The sequence below is a fragment of the Hemiscyllium ocellatum genome, chromosome 37, assembly GCF_020745735.1.
Source record: "Hemiscyllium ocellatum isolate sHemOce1 chromosome 37, sHemOce1.pat.X.cur, whole genome shotgun sequence".
In the NCBI taxonomy this organism is placed as follows: Eukaryota; Metazoa; Chordata; class Chondrichthyes; order Orectolobiformes; family Hemiscylliidae; genus Hemiscyllium; species Hemiscyllium ocellatum.
In genome coordinates this window covers 17,471,492-17,490,332 of record NC_083437.1, presented here as the reverse complement: position 1 = coordinate 17,490,332, position 18,841 = coordinate 17,471,492, and the positions used below count along the sequence as shown (strand labels likewise).

Sequence of the window (18,841 nt, the reverse complement as noted above, 5' to 3'; positions counted from 1 at the left end):
AGACAGGTTTAAAACTAGTCTCCTCATCCCCGCCATCCAACAGTTTGCTTGGGATCAGCAGGGACTAGAGGCTGCCCAACAATGACCCCATGCATCACCAATCTTCCAGCTTCTATTGGTTGCGAAGGTCACATATTTCCTTCTAATTGAAAGCGAGGTCCCCTCATCATGGCGTCCTGCTGCCACTTTGAAGAAAGGAGGTTCTCTATTGGCACTTCAACTTCAAAAGTCCCACTATCATTATCAGTGGGACAGCGAGCCAGCACTGACAATTCAAGAGGAGAAACGTCACATCGTACATGAAATATGATTTAGAACATCGAACATTACAGCGCAGTACAGGCCCTTCGGCCACCTGTCATACCACTCTGAAGCTCATCTAGCCTACACTATTCCATGTACGTCCATATGCTTATCCAATGACGACTTAAATGTACTTAAAGTTGGTGAATCTACTACCATTCCAGGCAAAGCATTCCATATTCCATATCTGAGTAAAGAAACTACCACTGACATCTATTATCCCTCAATTTAAAGCTATGCCCCCTCGTATTCGCCGTCACCATACTTGGAAAAAGGCTCTCCCTGTCTACCCTATCTAACTCTCTGATTATTTTATGTGTCTCTATGAAGTCACCTCTCAATCTTCTTCTCTCTCACAAAAACAGTCACAAGTCCCTCAACCTTTCCTCGTAAAACCTTCCCTCTATACCAGGCAACATCCTAGTAAATCTCCTCTGCACCCTTTCCAAAGCTTCCACATCCTTCTTATAATTCAGTGACCAGAACTGTACACAATACTCCAAGTGCGGCTGCACTTTTGTACAGCTGCAGCACAACCGCATGGTTCCGGAACTCGATCCCTCTATTAATAAAAGCTAAAATACTGTATGCCTTCTTAACAACCCTGTTAACCTGGGTGGCAACTTTCAAGGATCTGTGTACATGGACACCAAGATCTCACTGCTCATCTACACTACCAAGAATCTTACCATTAGCCCAGTACTTTGCATTCCGGTTACTCCAATTTGGATGCGAGCGTAAGAGGTAGTTAGTAAGTTTGCAGATGACACCAAAATTAGAGGTGTAGTGGACAGCGAACAGGGTTACCTCAGATTACAACAGGATCTGGACCAGATGGACCAATGGACTGAGAAGTGGCAGATGGAGTTTAATTCAGATAAATGCGAGGTGCTGCATTTTGGGAAAGCAAATCATAGCAGGACTTATACACTTAATGGTAAGTTCCTAGGGAGTGTTGCTGAAGAAAGAGACCTTGGAGTGCAGGTCAACAGGATAGTGAAGACGGCAGTTAGTCTGCTTTCCTTTATTGGTCAGAGTACTGAGTACAGGAGTTGGGAGGTCATGTTGCAGCTGTACAGGACATTGGTTAGGCCACTGTTGGAATATTGTGTACAATTCTGGTCTACTTCCTATTGGAAAGATGTTGTGAAACTTGAAAGGGTTCAGAAAAGATTTGCAAGGATGTTGCCAGGTTGGAGGATTTGAGCTACAGGGAGAGGCTGAACAGGCTGGGGCTGTTTTTCCCGGTGCGTCGGAGGCTGAGGGGTGACCTTATAGAGGTTTACAAAATTATGAGGGGCATAGATAGGATAAATAGGCAAAGTCTTTTCCCTGGAGTCGGGGAGTCCAGAACTAGAGGGCATAGGTTTAGGGTGAGAGGGGAAAGATATAAAAAAAGAGACCTAAGGGGCAACTTTTTCACGCAGAGGGTGGTATGTATATGGAATGAGCTGCCAGAGGATGTGGTGGAGGCTGGTACAATTGCAACATTTAAGAAGCATTTGGATGGGCATATGAATAGGGAGGGTTTGGAGGGATATGGGCTGGATGCTGGCAGGTGGGACTAGATTGGGTTGGGATATCTAGTCGGCATGGACAGGTTGGACCGAAGGGTCTGTTTTCATGCTGTACATCTCTATGACTCTATGACCTCACACTTGTCCGCATTAAACTCCATTTGCCACCTCTCAGCCCAGCTCTGCAGCTTAGCTATGCCTCTCTGTAACCTACAACATCCTTCGTCACTATCCACAACTCCACCGACCTTAGTGCCGTCAGCAAATTTACTAACCCACCCTTCTACGCCCTCATCCAGGTTATTTATAAAAATGACAAACAGCAGTAGACCCAACACCGACCCTTGTGGTACACCATTAGTAACTGGACTCCAGGATGAACATTTCCCATCAACTGCCACCCTCTGTCTTCTTTCAGCAAGCCAATTACTGATCCAAACTGCTACATCTCCCACAATCCCATTTCTCCACATTTTGTACAATAGCCTACTATGGGAAACCTTATCGAACGCCTTGCTGAAATCCATATACACCACATCAACCAGTTTACTCTCATCTACCTGTTTGGTCATCTTCTCAAAGAACTCAATAAGGTTTGAGAGGCACAACCTACCCTTCACAAAACCATGCTGACTATCCCTAATCAAATTATTTTTTTCTAGATGATTAAAAATCCTTTCTCTTATAACCTTTTCCAACATTTTACCAACAACTGAAGTAAAGCTCACTGGTCTATTGATTACCAGGGCTGTCTCTAGTCCCCTGCTTGAACACGGGAACCACATTTGCTATCCTCCAGTCTTCTGGCACTACTCCTGTAAGACAATGACGATTTAAAGATCAATGCCAAAGACTCGGCAATCTTCTTCCTGGCTTCCCAGAGGATCCTAGAGTAAATCCCATCCGGTCCAGGGTACTTATCTATTTTCACACTCTGCAGGAATTCTAATACCTCTTCCTTGTGAACCTCAATCCCACATAATCTAGCAGCCTGTATCTCAGTATTCTCCTCGACAACATTATCGTTTTCTAGAGTGAATATGGTCAAAAAAAATTCATTTAGTGCTTCCTCTATCTCCTCTGACTCCACACACAACTCCCCACTACTATCCTTGATTGGCCCTAATCTTACTCTCATCATTCTATAGGTATTTAAGGAATAAAAGAAAGTCTTGGGGTTTACCCTGATCCTATCCACCAACAACTTCTCATGCCTCCTCCTGGCTCTTCTGAGCTCTCTCTTTAGGTCTTTCCTGACTACCTTGTAACCCTCAAGCACCCTAACTGAACTTTCACATCTTATCCTAACATAAGCCTTCTTGTTCCTCTTGACCTGAGATTCCACTTCCTTCGTAAACCACAGCTCCCACGCTCTACAGCTTCCTCCCTGCCTGACAGGTACACACTTATCTAGGACACACAGGAGTTTTTCCTTGAATAAGCTCCACATTTCTAATGTGCCCATCCCCTGCAGTTTCCTTCCCCATCCTATGCTTCCTAAATCTTGCCTAATCGCATCATAATTGCTTTCCCCCAGCTGTAACTCTTGCCCAGTGGTATACACCTATCCCTTTCTATCACTAAAGTAAACATAACAGAATTGTGATCGCTATCACCAAAGTGCTTACCTACTTCCAAGTCTAACACCTGGTCGGGCTCATTACCCAGTACCAAATCTAATGTGGCTTTGCCCCTTGTTGGCCTGTTTACATACTGCGTCAGGAAGCCCTCCTGCACACACTGGACAAAAACTGACCCATCTATAGTACTCGTACTATAGTGTTCCCAGTCGATATTTGGATAGTTGAAGTCCCTCATGACAACTACCCTGTCTGTCTCACTCCTATCGAGAATCATCTTTGCTATCTTTTCCTCTACATCTCTGGAACTATTCGGAGGCCTATAGAAAACTCCCAACAGGGTGACCTCTCCTTTCCTGTTTCTAACTTCAGTCCATACTATCTCAGTTGACGAGTCCCCAAGCATCCTTTCGGCAACTGGAATACTGTCCTTGACCAACAATGCCACACCTCCCTCACTTTTACCATCTTCTCTGTTCTTATTGAAACATCTAAATCCTGGAACCTGCAATAACCATTCCTGTCCCTGCTCTATCCATGTCTCCGAAATGGCCACAGCATCGAAGTCCCAGGTACCAACCCATGCTGCAAGTTCACCCACCTTATTCCCGATGCTCCAGGTATTGAAGTAGACACACTTCAAACCAACTTCTTGCTTGCCGGTGCCATCTTGCGTCCCTGAAACTTGATTTTGGACCTCCCTACTCTCTCCCTTCTCTCTCCACAGGGGCTGCCAGACTTGCTGAGTTTCTCCAGTTGTGTGCGCTTTTATTTCTGCTCTAGCCATTCATCGCCGACCCCCAGAAAACTCACAACAAGAATCCATTCTAACACAACGCAGACTTCAATTCCCCACTGGGGCAGTTGAAAGGGCTTTAGAGACTAGAGAAAATTCTTGCCTTACATTTGGTTAAGAAGGAAAAAAATTTGTAGCTTCTCCCCCAGGAACCAGGCTAATATTATTCTTCATATCCTACTGCCATGTCCTCACACTGGCTCACATACATCACATGCAATATCCAGACAGACACTGCATGACAGGATTTGTTGGGCTTTCCCCTCATCACCTCATCCTTCAGAAAACAAAATGCATCATAAATGACTAACCATGTATTACTACAAAAGATCACATTCCAGTGTTGTGGTTCTGCTCGCCGAGCTGGAAGTTTTTGCTGCAAACGTTTCGTTCCCTGGCTAGGGAACATCATCAGTGCTGTTGGAGCCTCGTGTGAAGCGCTGCTTTGATGTTTCTTCCGGTATTTATATTATAAGCAGCGCTTCACACGAGGCTCCAACAGCACTGATGATGTTCCCTAGCCAGGGAACGAAACGTTTGCAGCAAAAACTTCCAGCTCGGCAAGCAGAACCACAACAACGGATACCCGAGCTACAAATCTTCAATCAGATTTTAAATCACATTCCAGTGTTGCTGTAGATGTGAGGCAAAAAAAAAAAGAGGATGGTGCAAACACATTTCAGGTCAGTTAGCATCTCAACAGCAACACGAAAATATTATGTCTCAGAAGGGACTATCCAGGAGAATGCTCATGACCAGACGGGTGAAGACTGCACAACTAAAAGCTATCTGCCAAAAACATAACCAGAAAAAGCATGCTCTTTCAAAACTGCTTAGTGGCAAGATGTTGCAATTAAAAGAAAAACAATTGAATTCAAGAAATTTTATTTCTTAGCTCAGTGTGCGCCTCGGTCGTTCAGTGGTTAGCACTGCTGCCTCACAGCACCAAGGACCCTGGTTCAATTCCAGCCTCAGGTGACTGTCTGTGTGGAGTTTGCACATTCTCCCCGCATCTGCGTGGGTTTCCTCCAGGTACTCTGGTTTCCTCCCACAGTCCAAAGACGTGCGAGTTTGGTGAATTGGACTGCTAAATTCTCCAAAGTGTTCAGGGATGTGTAGGTTTTGATGCATTAGTCAGGGAAAATATTGACTAATAGAGATTAGGGGAGCGGGTCTGGTGGGATACTCTTCGAAGAGTCGGTGTGGACTTGTTGGGCCAAATGGTCAGTTTTCACAATGTAGGGATTCTATGACCTGTTTCTGTGGCAAATGAAGAGTAAATGGTCAAAAATAAAAGTTCTCTCAGGTACGAGCGCCAATTTGATGTTACATAATATTTCAACTTGCGAGTTGGACTCTCCTCTGACAATTCTATCATCACCAGCCTTCCCCCTCCACTGCCCTCCCAATGCTGCTTACTTGTCCGGTTTCCCTGGCAACAGGAGGCGGAGACGACACTTGTTTGCTGATTGGATCTCATCCTCTTTAATCCTGATCAGCCTCTGGAGGGCTCGGGTCCAATCCTGGGCGACAATGAGGTTTAGGTTCTGGAGAATGGGACAGAGCGGAATAAGACACCTATGGTTGACTGCACCAAGTATTTTCACAAAGATCCCGTAAAGAAATCCAGACAAAAGACATGCAAGTGTTACCATTTAAAAAGGACAAAAGTCACAGAAGCAGGAAGGCTGGGGTGGGGGGGGCACATTTAACAAATGTTTCCATCCTTCATGAAGAAACTCTACCCATTTCCTTCCTCCCGCCTCAGGTGACTGTGTGTGGAGTCTGCACATTCTCCCCGTGTCTGCGTGGGTTTCCTCCCACAATCCAAAAATGTGCAGGTTAGGTGAATTGGCCACGCTAAATTGCCCGTAGTGTAAGGGTGATGGGGTAAATGTAGGGGAATGGGTCTGGGTGGGTTGTGTGTCGGTGTGGACTTGTTGGGCCGAAGGGCCTGTTTCCACACTAAGTAAGTAATCTAATCAAATCCCTCAGTTCCTTCGCTCAACAGTTCATCCACATCAATGAACTTTGTTTGTCATTTGTTCTGTGGTCTAGCTGCTCTTTGAGTGAAGAGCTTTTCCTTCAAGTTATAATCCTAGTGATGCCCCCCCACCTCTTCCCCCCCCCAAACAGAAGGCTCATTATTCAGGGTTTTGTTTTTGTGAACAACCATTTGGATCCACTTGATTAATCATTTTCTGAAGGTGCAAAGTTCACCTCCTCAAGTCACTGCTCCCTTTTCTCAGCAGGAGATTCTTCAATGACAGGAGGAAGGCTTCCATGGTGAGCGGTTTGTAGCAGCATTCAAAAGTTTACATCTGTCTATTATATCTTCTTTCGCAAAAACTGCAGTGAAGCAAAGCTTCTGCTACAGATATCACAGACTGGTCACACGGCAGTATCACTGCACCCCAAAGCAGATATGTTTAAAGGCAGCTGACAGCTTCCAACTTCACAAGAAGCTGGAATGCAGCTCTAATGGTAGATTAACAGTGCTGGGTGTACCAGGCTTTAGAATCACACACAGCTCGGAAGACAGACAGGGAGACCTGTAGCACCTGGGATGTCCTAAAGACATCCCAAGTGTTTTCAAGCTCAGTAATTCATTTTGAAAGTGTGGCCATTGTTAGAAAGTTAGAACATGGAATAGCTATTTTGCATCCTTGAGGGAAAAGCCAGCAAAACAAAAACGGTATTACTAGGAAATGAACATACTGGTCATGCTGTAAGGCTATCCTCAGGCATACAAAACAAATTGGACCACTTTCCTGTTGCCCACATAGAGTCAGAGTTATACAGCACAGAAACAGACCCTTCAGTCCAACTCATTTGCACCAACCAGACATCTCGATTTGACCTAGTTCCATTTGCCAGCATTTGGCCCTCTAAACCCTTCCTATTCATATATCCATCCAGATGCCTTTTAAGTGTTGTAATCGTACAACCTCCACCACTTCCTCCAGCAGCTCGTTCCATACATGCACCACTCTCTGCATGAAAAAAGTTGCCCCTCAGGTCCCTTTTAAATCTTTTCCCTTTTCACCTTAAACCCTCTCATTTTGGACTGCCCCACTCTGGGGGAAAAAGACCTTGACTATTCATCCTATTCATGCCCCTCGTGATTTTATAAACCTCTATAATGTTACCTCTCAGTGTTTGATGCTCCAGGGAAAAATGCGGCAGCCTATTCAGCCTTTCCCTGTAGCTCAAACCGTCCAGCCTCAGAAACATCCTTGTAAATCTTTTCCACGCCCTCTCAAGTTTCACATCACAGGGAGACCAGAACTGAATGCAATATTCTAAAAGTGGCCTCATCAATGTCCTGTACAGCTGCAACATGACGTCCTAACTCCTATACTCGATGCACTGACGAATAAAGACAAGTGTACCAAATGCCTTCTTCACCACCCTATCTACCTGCGACTTCACTTTCAAGGAACTATGCCCTCGCACCCCTAGGTCTCTTTGCTCAGCAACACTCTCCAGAGCCCTACCATCAATCGCTTTTGCTTCTGTTCTTGTGTTTCAGTTTGAATTCATCAAAAACACTGGCAAAAACAATAAGAATAAGAATAAAAAGCGGACATTCTTTGCTGGATCAGTCAAATATAAATTAAACATAAATGGAATCTCTGCAGGGAGAGAGAAAACATACTTTTTTTAAAAAATCTAAACTACACATACATGCCCTTCATTCTCAAATATGAAAACTGCCACAATTTCATTCTTGTCACTTAATCTACAACTTCTGATTTTCAGCATCACGGCCGAGAATCACTTGCAGCCCCGTGGCGTTAAACAACTATCTACAGTTCCAGCCAGGACACCAACTGTGACTCAAAAACATACCTGTCACTCGCTGCAAGGAAGAGATTGTAGAGTTCAAGAGAGGAACTGTATAAAGCATACAATCCTTTCCTGATTGAAGTTGGAACAGAGCTGCGCATAAACCTTTGTTTTGTCATGGCACAAAGGACCCTCCAAACATTTTAAACATTAAGGCCAATATTATCCTCCTTCCATGCAATGATAATGCAGTTACTACCTCACCATTAAATTACCCCTTTCTGGTTTTCTTATTGAGGCAGGTGATAAAAATATATTTTCAATAACTAACTGAAGTAGCTTCTGAGCCAAGAATTAACAGCCCTGACTGTTGCATTGTAAACAACATGGATTTATTTATGCAGACTCAGCAAATAATTTCCGCTATTTGGAGCATTGTCATTACCAGTTTGAAAAGCACCTCTATTATCATACTCAAAACACAAAGCACTGGAGTAACTCAGCAGGTCTGGCAGCAGCTGTGAAGATAAAAAAAAAGTTAACGCTGAGGCTGATACTTCCTCAGAATAAAAGATGTGAGAAGAGAGAAGAAGTATCTCCAGCAACACCATGAATGCTCAGAGTTTTTTTTTAAGCAGGCATTGGTGGTGAGGGTGGGGCTTCAACAGGAGACTCTCACCATCAAGATAATGTTTTACTGGTTTTTCCTTGTGGGATATGCAAACTTCCATAAACTACGACAAGATAATGGTCAGATCATCTTTTCCTCATAAAGAAAATGCTGGATCACAGAATCCCTACAGCGCAGAAAGAGGCCTTTCAGCCCATCGAGTCTGCACAGACCCTCTGGAGAACATCCTATATCTCCCATGGCTAGCCCCCAAAGCCTGCACAACCCTGCACACTATGGGACAATTTTTTATTGCCAATCCACCTATCCCGGGTATCTTTGGACAGTGGGAGGAAACCACTGCAGACACGGTGAGAACATGCAAACTCTACACAGACAGTTGCCCGAGGTTGGAATCGGACCCAGGTTCCTGGCACTATTAGGCAGCAGTGCTAACCACTGAGCCACCATGCTGCTGAGAAAAGTTGACCAGCACACCAGCAAGAAGCATCCCCACCCTTCTTTGAAAATTGGATAGAGGGGGCCTTGGTTTATCATCTCATCCAAAGACAGCACTCTGACAGTGCAGCACTCCCTCAATATTCCGCTCAGTTTTGACCTAGATTTACTGCTCAAGTTCCACAGTGCTAAATTTCCAGGGATTGAGTAGCTGCCAAGGGATGGTACATATTTGGCATCCATGGAGTGGCTCAACTGCTTGACCCTATAGCACACAAGCCTCCAATGCGTCACTCAGAGATCCCTGCCAGTGGACTGTGGGAGGGGGCATCCATGGAGAAACAGCAAGCTGTCATGGTGGCAGGGTCTTCCTTTCTTCAGGGCAAGAAAAACCAATTACCCCATGTGATATTGATCGTTATACACAGGAAAAATAGAATAGGAGATAAGGAAAACTGTCTTAAAACAGCCTTAAAATGCAAGCTGTCTCTGCTCATGTTGGCATTTGCTGTTTTGAGAGAGAAGGTGCAGTATTAGGTTTTATCTGTATAACATGAGAAAGGTCTCTAACATTTTCTTGAAACCATTATTTCAAATTAATAACTATTGTAGGGTCAAAAAACATCATATGGTATATTGCAATGTGCTCAATGAGTGCTAGATGGAAGGATCGATTCTGTGTGAGAGGAAGATGATGTTAAGACAACGGTCATTCAGGATGTTGTGTCAAACAGAGGACTTCAGCAATCAATGGTGCTCTGATAATGGAATCATCTGAAGTAATGGCCATCTTCACATCCTTTTATCTCGAAGGTAATGGGAACTTCCTTCCTAGAAACATCCAAATTAGGCATTTTTTTTTAAAAAGGAACACATAGCAGAATTGTGCAGGGCCCACCATGAGCTATAGCAAATTGCTTCAACACCTTCCTCCCTGTCAATACAGTAGAAGACTGAAAAGGTCCTCAATCATCATCCTGGAAGTAAACCATTGCTACTATTTGGGCATGTCTTATGTTATTATCCATGACAAGGGAATGATCTTGTCACCCATAAATCTTCAATAAACAGTATCTTCTTAGAGGAGCCATCCCACTTTCTGGGATGGATGGACAGTGACACCATCCAGCATCTCTCCCATTGAGATGGAGCATGCATCCGTCACTCAGTCACAAACGATCCTCACAATAAGGTAGAGGGAACTCTTCCGGTCGAGACAGATATCAGAGTGGAATTTTTTTTTAAATGGCCAAAGCCCTATTTTTCCACCCATTACAAAAATGATGTAACAGAGAAAAGAAAGCCAAAAGTGGTTTGGAAATTCAGAGTTGACGCTGTTGTTGGAAATTCAAGAGTTCAAGGGTCATACCTGATAAGTGCCATGAAGTGTGCTGATGAGCTGTGATATCTGGTTCACAACAGTAAGATCTTGTTGCAATTCCTGAAGCTCTTGGTAAAGCCGTGGGGGGCCCATATAAATCTTGCCTGTGAAAGAAAAGCAAAACATATTCAAGAGTGGAGTGTTCAACAGCTTACAGAAAACTTACAGGAATATCAGAACTCCAGCCCACAAACAGGGAACCAATGCACGCTTGTGCACACTGTGTTCTCTCACGTTCAACAGTCCATTCCTGAAGACACTGATTCTGGATTATCTGCTGCCCTTGGGTACCTCAACCGAATTTCCATTCTCCGTGGCAAGTCTGACATTATTGAAAACTTGGCCAGTTTGGAAGGTGCAGGGCTTCCACACTGGATTCTGTTGCTGTGGCATATTTTAAAAAATTTGTTCATAGTTATATTTGTTCCGATTGCCCGAGAGAAAGGGGGCTTCTGAGCTGTCAACCTGAACCACTGCAGTCCCTGGGATGTAGGAACATCCACAATGCTGCTGAGAAGGAGGCTCCAGGATTATGTTCCGGCAACAGTGAAAGAATGGCAATATAGTCAAGGCAGTGTGTGGGTTTTGGAGGGGAACTTTCAGTCAATGGTGCCTGCTACGCTTGGACTTCTAAGTAGTAGTTATGGGTTGGAAGCTGCTATCTTAGGAGTCTTAGTGAATTTCTGCAGTGCATCTTGGGAATGGTACACACTGCTGCCATTATGCATTGAAGGTAGTGAATATGGAAGATTCTGGATGGGGCACTAATCAAGTGGGTTGCTTTATCCTGGATATGTTGAGATTCTTTAGTGTTGTTGGCGGTGCAAGCATCCAGGCAAGTGGAGATTATTCCTTCACAATCCTGAAGATGCCTTGTAGTTGATGGACAGGAGTTAGGAAGCCTGGACATTTCCTCAGAGCGACAAAGTGTTTGGAATTCAACTATAATCCAATTCCCCTTTGAAAACTCTTGCTGAATCTCCTTCCACCATCCTATGAGATGGTGCATCCCAGATCATTAAAATCACCATCGATTATTACACCCGTGGCCCATTGTTGATTTTTTTTTTGCAACCATGCAGCCACTGTTCCATTAATCCCACAGGCTTCAATTTTACCAGGCACTCTGTTGAAGGGAATTTCCAATTTAGCAGATCCACAGCAAGCCCAGACTTACTTGAAAGAGAGGTAGACGAGGTCTTTTTGCTCCCTGGATGCTGAAAGATAATTGTATCCTTGTTGTATCCTTTCCCTTCTAGGCCAACCTCCACCACCTGAACCTGCAGCAGTGGGGTGCTCCATTTCACAGTGTATTTTGGGCCGACAGGAACCAGACTGCCAATGTCTGGCTGACTCCTGGAACACAGGTTATGGAACAGGAATTAAATACTATCACACACTCTCTTATTACTACCTAACCAGAAACGAAACCCAGATAAATTCCAGCTTCGCTATGCAGTAGATTAAAACACTGCATGTCAGCTCCTGAATTAACAGAACAAAATAAGGCATTGTTGAGCCCATTAAGCATTCTAATTACACTTTCCAATGATGGACAACAGCTCCACCAGTAACACAGGTTCTGGGGTACCTAATTTCATAGCATTCTGGGTGTACTCTCCCGGACAATGCTGGCAAACTCTTTACCCATCAAGAATATCACAGCCAATCACACAATCAATGCCCATTTGTGTTCACTTTCAGGGAGGGCTCATTGTGCTGTTCTGGACACAGGGCATAGTACTTAATTAGTTCTTCTCCTCAGTTGAATCCAGGAATAATTGACTATAAGCTTGGCAACATCCCCACATCAGACACCCAGCGATTGGAAGATTGCATCAATGACCTTCCAGCTTTGTGGTACAAATGCATCAGTGCACTTGGAAAAAGTTATGTCGAATACATTTTAACAGAAGTAGTTCTAAAGGAGGTATATGAAGAAGTGTTTACAGCAATTCTGAAATCTTGCATTTGTGTACAGAGGAGAAATGCAAAAGTTTAAAAATAGTTAGCAGTTCATCACAATTTCAGACTGAGGTTTTGCTCCCTTATGGCACAGTCGTAGACCACGCTCACTGTAAATTCTGGGCTCATCACAAATGCTCACAATGGACCTTTTTCTATCATGGCATTTTTCAGGTCAGGTGCCACACAACAAGGTATTGGCTTAGAGCTCCCTCTACATAAATCTCAAGTTCAGATAAGAGCTCAATGCTGAACTTTTGTGATATTGCCACCCCAAATCAGTGTCACATCAGAAATGATTACCTGCCATAAGTCAATCGTCAGCTCTGACTAACAGTCAGCTCACTTTTGTAAGAGAGTAACTCCACACACCCCAAAGCCCAAGCCCAAGCCCACCCCCACCCCCCACATGGTGTTTAACAACATATAACCTCCTGGCTTTGGGATCTTGCTGTGCATCCTATTAATTCAGATTCCAAAGTTATTGCTTACACTCCTTTGGGTCTGTCCCAGACTTGCTTATCTCCAACGACAGCTTGAATTCTGTTATCTCTATGCTATCTCAATCACATTTTGTTATTCCTCTTATATTTTCCACTGTCTCATTTATAGATATAAAAAATACAAACAGCAGTTGGTTTTAGCTAACTGCAGTAAGATTCGTAATATTAAGTTCTGTTATAAAAGTTAGTTATAGAGTGTAAAGTTATACCTCTGCTTCTACTGTTAGCAGTTTGTCACCATAAGTTGCAAACAATCTATTTCATTCAAAGCATACCAGGCATCTTTTTAGAGATAAAAGAAAGTGTTTCTTGAGACTAATTAATTTTACATCTAGGTTTAAATGTTTTTCCTCTAATGCTTCTATTATACTTTGGTTATATGTTTATTTATACTGATGTTGAAATGTATGAATATCTGAAGAATCTTTAACTAGAATCTATTTCCTAATATTGTGAGTAACTTCAAAAGAAACAACTAATTACTACAAAATAACTTTATTTGTTGTTTTCTCAGCTGCTTAATGAGTTAGGTTGGCTGGTTCATGGGCTGAGATTTACACCCCTTGTTCTAACTGGTGCTGTTCGCTCAATGGGACTACATCCTTTCATTCATGAGGCTGGAATCAATCACTTATCATTCCTTAGGCATCCTCTTATAAGTCTCGGATGGTTGCTTGTACGGTCTCCCATCCACCTTGGGAGTAGCCCTGTTCAAAGGGACATTATGTTTCACTTAAATGCTGGAGCAGGCTGTTTAATTCTACTTCTGGCTTGTCGACCATTTTGTGTTTTAATCCTGGAGCAGGCTGTTTTATTCTGTTTAACCCTTGTTGGCATTTTGTGTCTTTCAAACATGGGCTGCCCTTACAACTTTTATAGCTAACCACCAGAAAGGTTGAATTTCATTCAACAAATTCTGGGCTGGGCTTTAAGCTAGTGCACAAAAGTGACTGTATGGCACTAACTCATCAAAGACTTCTTCGACAGCACTTTCGAAACTCACAATCACTACCATTTGGAAGGACTGGGAATGCCACTATCCACAAGTTCCCCTCTAAACCACATTCATTCCGAGTTTGAAAACATTTTACCAATTTTTCCACTGTTGTTGCCATAAGAAATTACAAACAGTTGTGAACATGGCCTAGACCATCACACAACCCAAACTTCCATCTACACTTCTTACCGTCTCCAGAAGGCAACCTTCCCAACCCAGTTATACCCTCTTCCATCAGGCAGAAGATACAGAAGCTTAAACACACGTCCCAACAGATTAGAGAACAACTTCTTACCCACTTATTAAACCTCTGAATGGACCTCTCAAATTTTAAACTTAATATTGATTTGCTCTTTGTTTATCTGCCCCGCAGCCATAACACTGTATTCCTCTATCACACTAATGCGCTTCATGTGGTATGATCTGCCTGTAATGCACGCAACATTTTTCACTGTACCTAGGTACATGTGACAATAAGAAATCAAATCAAATCAAAATTCAGGAACTCCCTTCTGAACAGCACTGCAGATCTATTACCTCTCACAGACTGCAGTCATTCAAGAAAGCAACTCACCATTTGATTCAGGATGAACAATAAATACCAGTCCAGTCAGCGATGCCCACATTTCATTCATTAACATTTAAAAAACAAAAATCACCTTTACCCACCTCCCTTAGTAGGTCTTTACCTGGTGACCTCTGGGCATCATTTGTCTGACTGTGGAATGTTCACTGAGGGTGGAATTGATTCAACATGACTCACTCTATTATTCTCCAGTGAGAAATAAAGTAAGGAAATTATTTTAAGAGACAAGTTTATCTCAGCTCCCTAACAGCAAGAAAAAAGGCCTAAGTAGAAGCGTTAGGATCTACGTTTCACCTCCTACATGGCAGTAATCGAGCCCATAATCAAAGATTTGCCACAGCATTAAGATTCTGTCAAGGCACAGGAATCAGGAGAGCAGAAGCAACATTGGACAAATCATTTATCAATCGCACTTACATTCCACCATTTCCAAGGCAGCAAGAAACAGGGAGTGGGATTGGCAATTTGTTTGGACAACATCAGATGATAAATAGGGTCCAGAGAGAAATGGAGCAGTCGGTTTAACAAGGACTCTATGTAAAGGTGAGTGGGAGGGAACACCAGCAGCTCACTAGCTGTATCGTGATTGGCAGCATAATGTACTTACTTTACATTGATGTTGGCACAGATAAGCAGATCGTTGAGCAGGAATACACGGCGCTCCTTGGATTTGAGGATCTGTCCCTTCTCTCCATAAACCGTCTCGGTCAGAGTCTCACACAGGACAAGCTGCCGCTGGCCAGAACTTAACAACTGCAACAGGATCAGAAGACACTGAAAACCATAGGCACAGCAGTTTGGCTTTCTCTGATGGGAGGTTATAAATTAATAAATAATCTACAATTCACTTTCATCGGGACTAGTATCCCTTGAAAACCTTGCCTGTGCACTGGACGTGAAAAATTTACAACTTAAAAAGAAGGGGGATTTGCTCGGGGTGGGGGAGTTTACAGTCTAAGGATACAGTGCAAGCCATTTAAGATGAGAGAAGAAATGTCTCCACCCAGACAGTGGTGAGCCTATACATTTCTCTGCCGCAGACAGCAGTGGAGACAACACACTGAATATTTCCAAAAAGAGCCTGACTTTGCTTGTGAGTAAATTGTTGGAGCTGAAAATGTGTTGCTGGAAAAGCGCAGCAGGTCAGGCAGCATCCAAGGAGCAGGAGAATCGACGTTTCGGGCATGAGCCCTCCTTCAGGAAGGTGTAAATTGTTGGAGGTGATTTATGGGCATTTAGAGAGGCAAAAATTGATTAGGGATAGTCACATGATTTTGTGTGAAGATAATTATATCTCACAAACTTGATGGAGTTCTTTGAGGAAGTTATTTAAAAGATTGATGATGGAAGAAGCAAAGAAGTTGTTTATTTGGATTTTAGTAAAGACTAATTAGTACAGTTAGGTCACATGGGATTCAGGATGCGCTTCGTAATTAGATACATAATTGGCTTAATGGCAGGAGACAGAAAGGAATGGTGGAGGGTTATTTTATTGGACTGGGGGCCTGTGACCAGAGGTATTCCACAGGGATCAGTTCTGGATCCTCTTTTGGTTTTGGATGAGAATATGGAAGGCATGGTTAGTAAGTTTGCAAACAACAGCAAAATGTGTGGCTTAGTAAACAGTGAAGAAGGTTTTCTAAGATTACAAAAGGGTTCTTGATCAAATGGGTCAATGGACTGAAAAATGGCGGATGAATTTCAATCTGGATGCACACAAGGTATTGCATTTTGGTGCAACAACCAAGGGTGCAGCTTAGACAATTAATGGTGGGCCTTGGGTAGTGCTGCAGAACAGAGGAACCTGGAGTGCTGGTATATCATTCTTTGAAGTCTGCATCACATATATTCAGGGTGGTCAAAAAGGTGTTTAGCATCTTGCCTTCATTGCTCAGACTTTGAGTTTAGGAGTTGGGATGTCATGTTGAGGTTGTACAGGACATTGGTGAGGCCTCTTCTGGAATACTGTGTCTAGTTCTGGTCGCCCTGTTATAGTCAGGATATCATCAAGCTGGAGAGGGTTCAGAAGGGATGTTATAAAGAAAGGCTGGATAAGCTGGAACTTTTTTCACTGGGAAGTAGGAAGTTGAGAGGCGACCTGCTAGAGTTATCGGTTGCTGTCTTTTCCCCAACGTAAGGGATTTCAAGACTAGGGGACACAGTTTTAAGGTGAGCGGACAGGTTTTAAAACAAGGTATAAACATGGCAAATGTCTTGTTACACAGAGGATGGTTCACATATGGAATGAACTTCCAGTGGAAGTGGTGGATGCAGGTACAGTCACAACATTTAAAAGACATTTGGATAGACACATGAATAAGAAAAGTTTGGAGGGATATGGGCCGGGAACAGGCAGGTGGGACTAGTTTAGTTTGGAATTATGTACAGCATGGACTGCTTAGACTGAAGGGTCTGTTCCCATAATGTATGATTTTAAGGCGATAGGTATTGGTCTGCAGGCTGAATGGATCAAAGGGCATGGGGAGAAAGTGGAAACACGGGACTGAGTAGGATAATCAGCTACGATTAGACTGGATAGCCTACTCCTGCTCCTATTTTTTATGTTTCTATGATTATATATGGCTCTTTCCTATTCCTCCCATTAACTGATCATAAGGTCGAGTCTTACAGATTGTCAAGGTGCCAGGTTTAACCACCAACCTCTTTGTTGCGTTAGCCAAGCGAAACAGAGAGAATTAAAATCCATCAGGTTCTCATACCCGAAAGCTGAACAGTGACCGGGATGATAAAGTGCATGTTGGTGAACCCTAAACGGGTTTCTGACATTATGCATCCCATAGCGAATAGTTACTGAGGTTCATTATCTACATTTATATTGGGATGAATAGCTACTTGGACAATGCACTGGAGGAGATTAGCTTCTGGTCGATGGAACTGAACCCAGGTATGTCACTGGACAGTGCATGAAGAATGGCGATTAATTAACTCATTAATTAACCTATCAATAAAGCAACCTGATTGATTAAAATCACTACACTGTTTTGCAGCTCCTAACACGCAATAGAAATCAGCATTTTAAGAACACATTTCGATGGAAGTGTTTTTTTTGGTGGAAGTGGGTGGTAAGAGAGTAACGCCATGGCAATTCCCATTTAATACCCAGAATGCAAGAACGGCGCATGGTTTTACCATTGTACATGTATATAATACAACATCACTGCAAAACAATGCCTTCAAACTCATTCAGCATTTCTCAACGATCCTTTTCTCCTCGATTTTAATAAAGTCTGTGCCATTCACACCAATGCCATCAAATTTGCTCATCATCTAAGACTCTGACTTAAGCCACTTGTAAACAAATCCAATGCAGTCAGACTCACCGGCGTGTGAAGGCAGTGTTACGTTGTTAGACCATGTGTGCAGGAGGTCAATTGATCGCTTATTAAATAATCAAATGTCAATACTGCAAGCTTATACTATTAAAATTCTTATAATACTGTATTTTATGATGTAGCTGCTGGGTAGCCATGAACACCTGGTAGAGCACAATCTTCTTCGAGCCTAATTTACATTTAGAAGAGGTATTGCATAATCTTAGAAAGGGCACCACTACTCTGCACTCAGCAGTTCGCCGTGCACATTATGTTAATTACAACTGTCAAAATGCAGCACATCGCCACATACAAAATGCTAGCCGGCACAGAAAAGCTACACCTCAGCTCATCTCTCGGCACGGTTGGTAAATGTGCTGACGTCCGACTGAACCACACAGAGGACAACCTGACACCCGAACCCCCATCAGCACCACGAGAGCTCACCTCGGTCAGCTTGAGCGATGGGGCAGCCAACCGTACACTGCCCGCTGCTTCCTATTGGCTGCCTGCTGTCCAAGCCAGCACCCACTGTTCCTATTCACGAGATGCCCTGCCAGTATAACAGCTTCCCAACACATTGGCAAGTGCCCTCACTTCTGAAGCGAGATGGTAATTAATGATATAAGAATTTACAGAAGGTGAACACTGCCAGATTATGGACACCAGTCAACCAACTTCTTATTTCATTCAAACTACACACAACAGCAGGGGTCAGATTACAGGAGTGAATGTCACAATTTATTTCGAGTGTGCATTTGCTCACATGTGCAGGTCTTTTGTATTTCTGTGCACAATCAGTGCAGTAAAGTTTGAGTTCCTGCACTTTGTAGAAGTAACACTGGTGGAAATCCTGGCTGATTGCTCCCTTCCTCTGAAAATCACAAACAGAAATGCGACTGCCCTGCCGGCAACTTGGCTCAATGTAGGCATCAAACTTTGGGCTAGCGTGATGATGATGATGTTATACCGCACTGGATGGGCAGCGCAATCACAGGACCGCTGATTAGAGGCTTTTAGTTT

General features: G+C 43.3%; 1 protein-coding gene across 6 annotated transcripts in view; it reads right to left on the bottom strand.

Moving 5' to 3' along the window:
* The window catches only part of LOC132833601 (rho guanine nucleotide exchange factor 10-like protein), a 205,766-nt gene that overhangs the window by 47,983 nt on the left and 138,942 nt on the right, over positions 1–18,841 (bottom strand). For all 6 annotated transcript variants that reach the window (XM_060851979.1, XM_060851980.1, XM_060851981.1 and 3 more), the window contains 4 exons: positions 15,094–15,239; positions 11,613–11,791; positions 10,424–10,539; positions 5,616–5,743 (listed from right to left, as the gene is read on the bottom strand). In XM_060851979.1, coding sequence (XP_060707962.1) covers positions 5,616–5,743; positions 10,424–10,539; positions 11,613–11,791; positions 15,094–15,239 — 569 coding nt within the window. The remainder of the gene's footprint in view (positions 1–5,615; positions 5,744–10,423; positions 10,540–11,612; positions 11,792–15,093; positions 15,240–18,841) is intronic.